This window comes from Triticum aestivum, chromosome 2B (assembly GCF_018294505.1).
Source record: "Triticum aestivum cultivar Chinese Spring chromosome 2B, IWGSC CS RefSeq v2.1, whole genome shotgun sequence".
Lineage (NCBI taxonomy): Eukaryota > Viridiplantae > Streptophyta > Magnoliopsida > Poales > Poaceae > Triticum > Triticum aestivum.
In genome coordinates this window covers 91,329,263-91,337,255 of record NC_057798.1, presented here as the reverse complement: position 1 = coordinate 91,337,255, position 7,993 = coordinate 91,329,263, and the positions used below count along the sequence as shown (strand labels likewise).

Sequence of the window (7,993 nt, the reverse complement as noted above, 5' to 3'; positions counted from 1 at the left end):
CAGGCGGCCACATCAACCGATCGATGGACGTTGGAACTAGTACTGCCAGTCATCATCCGGCGATGCTGCGGCGGTCTCTCCCGCCGGCGTGCCACGTGCGAAGTTGAATTGAGTGCGCTGCTCGGGCACACCTGATGGCTCCTCCGCCTCCACTTGGCAGTTGGCACCCCGGCCGGCGAACAAGTGGCGCGTGCACCGGGCTGTTGCAGATAACGACGCCAGCAGAATCTTTTTTGAGAGTCTCAGAAGCAACGGTTTGGTTTTTCTTTTTATTACACGTAGCAAGTGTGTGCGTTTCTCCATAAATCTTCATTAGCTAACTGATGAAGCAACCGTTTATGAGCCAAATTTTTGTATGTGCGGGTGTGATGAATCGTTTTCGAGGAGTTTGAGATTCGGATGTGCCATCAGTGACCTGGTGATGGATGCCTGACTCCAGATATGTGGCACTCAACAACTCTTTTTTCCTTTTTTTTCGTTTTTTGAAATGCACTCAACAGCTCCTTTTTTTTTCTTTTTTGCGGGGTCACTCAACAGCTCCTTGGCCCACCTCAAATCTTCATGAATATCCTAGTGGGAGCACCTGAATCGAGTAAAATTCGCACTATTTTTCGAAAGTCTTGTAAACTTATTTACGAGATCTATGTGTCAGCTAGCGAGCCATTCGCATCAGCAGCTCGAGAATGGCAACCGAAAACAAATTGATCAAATTTGGTGTGCCGGTAAGTGTGCTAGCTAGGCAGGTAAGAGCAATTCCAACGATCCGACACAAACGGACACGTGTTTTGTCCGTTTTTTGTCCGTTTGTGTCGGCCAGGTGAACGGGCGCATCCGCTATTATATTTGGGTTGGATGGTGCGTCCAACGGGAGGCCGACCCAAATATACCCGTATCAAAAAAAAACATGTGGCAGAAGTAAATATAATTTAAACATTAAATGGCCGGTCAACCGCCAGCTAACACTTAAAATGTAATTAAACATAAAATAAAGTCTGCACCCACACGCTGCCCTAGACATTCACCTTGCCCTTGCAATTGCCATCGCTGCTAGTGAGGTACATGAATATGGGAGCTGAGCCAGCCCACCTGAACGCCGCTTGGTAGGCTGCCAGGGCAGCCTTTTCCGGCGTGTGCTGGGGCGCCGGCATTGCGGCTCGCCGGGCGCGCCCCTACTAGCTACTCCTCCTCAAGGCGTAGCGCCTCCTCCTCCTTCTCTCAGTGCATCTGTCGCTGGCCGTCGGCCTCCTCCTCGGCGAGCCAGTGTGCCTTCCAGTGCTTAAGTCGCAACATAGTGGACCAAAAGCGCACTCACCCACTCGCGTAGCTCGCCGGTGTAGGACTCTTTGGCCAACACTACAAGAAAGTCGTTAATTTGTGACAGTAACTGTCAGTCACAAACATGCAAAATACTGTCAAGGATGGCCGGTCGTGATGGTCCTTAAATCAGTCATGTATATCGTGTCATAATTTGCCCACCCGCCCATCCTTGACGGATTTTCATTTCCGTCATGAATTGTGACGGTCTGTTGCCGTCACCGATCTGACCCCCGGCCCGCCCAAGGCCCGGTCCTCTTTGACTGACTATTCCGTCATGAATTTACATGACGTGTAGAAAGATGAGTTCCCTGTGGCATCTCCCACAATCTAACGTGGCGCCAGCGTGGAGCTGATGTGGCGCCAGTGTGGAGGTGATGTGACGCCAGCGTGGAGCTGACGTGGTGCCATGTCAGCCGATGGCATTCGGCCCAGTGTGGTCTGGCCCATTTATTTTTGTACATCTAGGCCTATGGGCCCATTTTACCACAGCTGGTTGGCCTGTTTGTTTTGGGTTGGTCCATAATCATTCACACTCTCGTTGTCCCATTTGCACGTGTTCAATATGCACATCAGCCCATTAAAATTATGCGACACATGTGTTTTTTTAGCTAGAAAGTGTGTTTCGAGGCCGCTTTATTCGGCCCATTAGTGTTTACTCTACCCAACCGAACCCTTCTTTGTTTCTACACAAAATGGGTTTCCAAGCCGAAGAACTTACATCTCCAGATCCATCACAAATACAGAAAAGAGGAACAACATCACAAATCACAGTAACATTGACCTTGCATCTCCAAATCCAAGAACAATGGAGCAGCAAAATGCAACCAGTTTGCATCCAACAGTGTGCAGTTTGCACAGCAAAATCATTACAAAATAAGAAGGTAGGTTCTAGCAGTATGTCACATTCACATAGCTTCAATGTATCAAGTAGGGACGATGGCTGATCTTGGACAAACAACTTACCCTTGAGTTGATCTTGCTTGCAACTGACTTAGCAAAAAGTCTAGTTTTGCATCCATCTCAGCTTGCTTCTTCCTGTTCTCCTCATCTCTCTTCCTATGCTCCTCGTCTTGCCTGATCCTTGCTTCTTCGGACTCCTTCAACTGCTTGGTCAAGGTGTCAACAAGATCCCGAAGCTCGACATTGCCCCTCTTTGCCAATTCTGCTTGACAGTTGCTATCGCTAGATCTCGCATGGACATGCTGGATCCCCACATGCTGAAGAAACCTTGGCTTCTTAGTGTGGTTAGCAAGCACTTCAGCTACAGCCTTGGTCGTAGAGTTTGATTCTTGTCCATCTTCTGTAGGCTGAGAGGCCTTGTTTTCCATCTCGGTCTAGAAATGCAAGCAACAAACATGGTTATAAGACGGCTTAAGCACAAGCAGAGAAGACAACATCAGCAAGCTTACATGCAACGTCTTTGTAAGGAAAGCTATCATGCATCTTTTACAACTAGACACTTGTGATAACAGTCAGATTAATCTTTTTTCTGTGCGGAGGTGATTCAAATTATTCATATATACTATCATCTACAACAAAGTGGACTACTTCATGAATTAACTAGAAGTGAGTAATATTCAAATCAAATTATTTCTGGAAGTCAATCAATAAAAATATATATATACACACTAAAAATATAAGACACCGAGGATGGCCAAAACTACAATATATGAAGCCAAATAATAGATTAATAAAAAAATTCTGTAATTTTAGGTCGCTGATAGGTCACATGTCAAAGTGATTATGCGCTTTTATTAAAGTCATTTCATCTAGCCATATACTAAATCAAAACTGATGTTTTTCAGTCGCATCAAAACTTATCAGTTGTATGAAAATAAAAAAAAAGGGTACAATCATATAGGACAGGCTATTACAAGATAGTTAAGTGAACATGTTAACATTTTCAATTAAGATACACTAACATTTGATTATCAGTTTTCAATCTGGTGGAATAACTCAAACAATATTAGTTCTAGTACGCAAAAAGGTAAAAATTGATGGTTGGTAGTCTTTTGAAGCTGACTTACAATTGCAGCTTGGACAACATCGGTGTAGCTTTTCTTTTTCTTGCTGTAGTGGCACTCCTTGAACAAATCCAATGCAGTGGGTTCTTTATCTTTGTATTTGTCTTCCTGGAAACAACAAATATGAAGGCAAGGGAGCATCATACACATTTACTACATGGATGCAACAGTTTACATTAACCTATGGTCAAGAATATTTCTCATGACAATGCACATCCAGAGCCACATGTTTGACTTACCAGATTATCACAGTGCACAGGGTAGCTGCGCGAGCCAGTGGTTTGGTGAAACTTAACTTGAGCTCGATTATTTTTGTTAGTTTCACATATCCCCTACATCAAGAGACCAAATACATGTAAGGCATAATTTCTTGATTAGCATGTAGAAGGCGAGAGATTGGTCTCGAGGAAGAAACATACCATCTTTTTGGGATCCTTCCAGCTTTCCACTAGCTCATTCCACTGCTCATCGGTCATCGAGGGGACAGGAGACGTTATCGTCACCAAATGGAGTGGGTGAGGGTCAAAATACTCTTTCTTGAGCCTGTATCGTTGTTGGCGAGTCGCACGTTTCAGCATTTCAGTACAAGCGTTCCTAACTGGCATAGCATCAACGTCCATCTGAAACTTGTTCTAGTCCGATGAAAAAACATGTGTAAGTATCATGATTGCACAAAATTGACAAAATAGCACAAAATTGACAGGTTGATAGCCATTTGAGGGAGAAAGGCCTGGACTTTGTACTTACACCAACTTTTCCTACAAAGTTCCTGAAGATCCCATCTCGGACATGTCCATCTGGGTCCTTGTAATCCTTCCAGCGCTTAAACACGGGCATATGGTGTCTAACTGTGATGTTGCATTCAGTTGCAAACTTTGCAGCAAGAAGAGGTGCCTCCGGCCTTAACTTCCCTTCTGGAATGACAAGCGGCAGTTTGCCCTGCCGGCGTCGAGTGATCCTTTCCAGACATTTTCCCAAATTGGGGCCCCTTTCCCTTGGCTCATAGGATTGTGGACCTGAAAAGAAGTGTACTAATAAATGTAGAACATCGTTTCAAAATGTGTAACTATAACAACAGGAATTAAGCTCACAAAAAAAGTCAAAGACAATATACTAGTAACCATATGGCAACAACAACTAAATGGAATATTGCATTATCTATCATGTTGGTGTGTTTGTGATTGTTACAAATGCACATGTTAACTGGAACGGAAGACAAGGTTCGAGCAGATTTCTACAAGGCACAGGTTAACTAAATTGTCCTTATTTAAATATTGTGATATTAAGAAATGAGCAATGGAGTTGTCCTTGAGAATATCATCATCCCGCAACACTGGAATGACTCATAAAAAATCATGCACACATATGGTATAAATTAAGACAGGAAGATGCATAGAACAATAGATTGAACAAGAAGTTTAACTCTAATAGATGCTAGAAAGATTCAGGTTATAACATGCCTTCAGAGTTATTGTTAGGTTGGGTTTGCTGATTTGGTTGGGCACTACCACCAGTTTCATTGGCCATCTCATTTTCGTCATCACGATGGGCAATGAGATCAGCTCCATTGGAAATCCAGTTGTCATCATCACAATGTCCAGGATCATCACCTTTTTAGAAAAAAGCATCTAGTGAGAGTATGTTCATCATGGAGCTAATAGCCTAGGCTAGTAATTCAAAAGAAAAAATATGAACATGATATGATAATAATAGTAAGGAACTTGCCTTCAACACCATGGTCATCAAAGTTGGGAACAGTTTCTTCAGCTTGGCGGACACAAGCCATAGAAGCAGTTGGCTTATGGATGACACTTGGTGTCTGCTGTTTAGGATCAGACATTTCCTCACTTTGAATACCTGCATCAGCATCTTGTGATAGAGCTTTCTTCGACCTTGTGACTTGTGGATTAGTTGGGAGGTCCGCATGAACTCTCTTAGGAGGTCGAGGCTTGACTCCACCAGGGGGCATGGCAGCAGATCTTTTCTTACTAGTTTTCTGACTAGTCTTCTTACAACCCTGATAGATATGAAAACATGGTTTGATCAACAAAGAGTAACAAAATTATGCTGCAACGGCAAACAAGCAACATATCTAAGCAATGAATGACTAGATTGAGGAAATTAGCACCTTAGAGTTTGAGCTAGCAGCAGGTGTGGACTGCAGTGCTTCTATTTCATCTACTAAACTATCATCGGATGACTCTCCTTCACTGGTATTGTCCTCGTTAGGATGGTACTCAGCTTCAGAATCATCACTACTATGCTTGGATTTATTTTTTTCAGGTGAAATGACAGTTTTGGCTGCAAACAATGTCGATAGTGCAGGAATTCCGAGTGCTTGCAGCCTTGAATTGTTCCTTATGCATGTTCTGATGCGCGACTCCTCCCAAGGATGCAGCGGTGGTTCTAAGATGAGTGAACACATGAGCACGAATTACTATGTGTATAATCTGTAGTTAATAACAAAATACTATTTTGTGATTAAGTTTATGTGACCCAAATCTACACTTGACAGCACAAGACCCTTTTTTCATAGGTATGGCAAGAACTCTAATGGACCAGAAACACTAGCAACTTAAATCAAACACAAGAAAACAGCTTTTACCACACACCCATTAGACATACATATGCATGAATAGCAAATAGGCAGGCGTGGGGTGGGTTAAGAAGATTATACCTGCTGTCTTGCGTCCTCGGTGTTTCTTCGCTGCAGTCTTCTTCCCCATCGATGTGGTGCAGAGGTCCTTGAAGCGGCGCAGTATGGTCGCAGCGACGGCTTGTTCTAGGGTTTGGTGGAGAGGAGAGGAGGGGAGGGGGTTCTTGACCGACAGTTGAGGTGGGGTAGCGACCGGCGGTGGAGGTGGAAGAGCAAGGGGAGTCATGCTCGGGAGTGGTGCGGTGTGGTGGCGGTGGCGGTGGCGGCGGCTGCTTACTCTAGGGTTTGGTGGAGGCGGATGGTGGGGGAGAGGGGGTCTTGACCGGCAGTGGAAGAGCAGGGGAGGGAGGGGATCCGTGCTCTGCGGTGGAGGTGGACGAGGAACGGAAGATGGGCTCGGCGCACTACAAGAAATATGTCAACTTATGACCTTCTGTCAGTGACCCTGGAAGAATTGGTCATAGATTTATGACCATTTGAGACCAATTGGTCAAAAGCTGTTCGAGGGGCTCCAAACCCTAAACCATTGCGACCATTTTGGTCAGAAAGGTCATAATTTCCTTACATGAAATGGTCATAAAGCTAACAGTGCAAGTCGGCTGCCTTATTTCTAGTTGTTAACGACCAATATAGATGGTCATAGCCTTGTAAATTGTGGTGGGTTGCTATGACTAGGTGCCACCTCATCAGTTTTGCCTATGTGTCATGTCCATGTGGCAGTTTTTTGCCCTAGGTTGTGAAGCAACCTATATTTCTGTCATTCCCAAAATTCCCAAAAAAATCTCATAAATTCTTTGGGTCATATCTTCGTCAAATATGTAAAAACCTTCCTTGCCTAGTCCAAAAATAATTCAAAAATATGCATTTTCCTATTCTGTTCAGAGTAACAGTTTGTGAAGGAAGTACCACTTTGGCATGTCCAAATAGTATCCATTTTCTACAATGCTTTCCTATGCCCAAATAACCATCCTCACCAAATGCCAGCTCAATCCATTCATTATTTTGAGCCAAGCTTCAACATTCGTATTTATGTCCAGTGTGGTGGTTTGCAAAGCAAGTACCACCTAGGATCCTCCTTTTGAGCTGAAAATTTGTGAAAACGGTCTTCTTAGTAACTGATCATCCTCAGGCAAAACTCACGACCATTAGCCATGTACATTTCCCGTACCGCTAATCAAACACTTGGCTGCTAATTCATGTTTGAGCATCGATTGGTCTCCTCGTGAGAATCTTATGTTGTAATTTTCTTCCTAGCACCAACCTGGGGAGTGCCCAACCCACTAGACATGCCTAGGCCACCCAGAACACATGGCAACGCCACGGTCACACGGTGACCACGCGGCGGGCATGCGAGTTTACGCGCTCTAGAGTTGGGGCCCTCGGCCACCGCCCAAACCTTGACGTATCGCCACCAAACCATGTATTTATGATTAAATAGGTCCGTATGTAACTAGAAATGATTTTTGGAAAAAATAAATAGCAAACTATGAGGCAGCTGTAGTTCAAATTTGACCCGCTTCCAACTGAATCGACAGAAATTTGTCTTTTTCATGAGAGGTGGATCAAAAATTTTTACACCAGACCATTTTGTCAATTGTGCATTAAATATGGCCTAGTATTTTATAAAAATGATTTGGCCCAATTTTGCAACAATTATTTGGTAGTTCCTTCACAAAAAAACCTCCTTTCGGGCACTTGAAAAATGGAAAATGGTTTTTTCGTCCAACGAAAATGAAAACTTCCTTAGGCAACATTGTTTGCTATTCCAATATGCACCCTTGTGCACAATATGAGATCATTTGAACAAACTATGCCATGAATGTGGCCATAAGATTGATCATTTGGCTTGAAAGCCATGAATCTTCACACTTGATAGCTCATTTCTGAGAACACTTTTTTAAAATAATTACCGTATTACAAGTTTATTATTTTTCCTGGAAACTTGGTCACATATAATGACACAATGCGAAGGTTTTCCAATTTTTTGATTTTTCTT

The 7,993-nt window shown here is 43.5% G+C and overlaps 1 protein-coding gene across 1 annotated transcript; it reads right to left on the bottom strand.

Annotated features, from left to right (window-relative positions):
- Positions 1-1,215: 1,215 nt before the first annotated feature.
- LOC123039021 (uncharacterized) lies at positions 1,216-6,223 on the bottom strand. Its single transcript, XM_044462347.1, has 11 exons — positions 6,019-6,223; positions 5,470-5,747; positions 5,067-5,358; positions 4,802-4,951; positions 4,089-4,357; positions 3,761-3,973; positions 3,581-3,673; positions 3,345-3,449; positions 2,281-2,651; positions 2,036-2,105; positions 1,216-1,275 (listed from the first exon to the last, which is right to left on the bottom strand). The coding sequence occupies exons 1-11, from the start codon at positions 6,221-6,223 to the stop codon at positions 1,216-1,218; spliced, it is 2,106 nt and encodes a 701-aa protein (XP_044318282.1).
- Positions 6,224-7,993: the final 1,770 nt, after the last annotated feature.

What these genes read in the sequence shown, in the direction of transcription:
- LOC123039021 (XM_044462347.1), bottom strand. Translation starts at nt 6,223, where the DNA reads ATGACTCCCCTTGCTCTTCCACCTCCACCGCCGGTCGCTACCCCACCT. An exon ending in CCGAGGACGCAAGACAGCAG is followed by an intron (nt 5,748 to 6,018) that starts GTATAATCTTCT and finishes CACTCATCTTAG; the next exon opens with AACCACCGCTGCATCCTTGG. An exon ending in ACCTAACAATAACTCTGAAG is followed by an intron (nt 4,358 to 4,801) that starts GCATGTTATAAC and finishes ACTTCTTTTCAG; the next exon opens with GTCCACAATCCTATGAGCCA.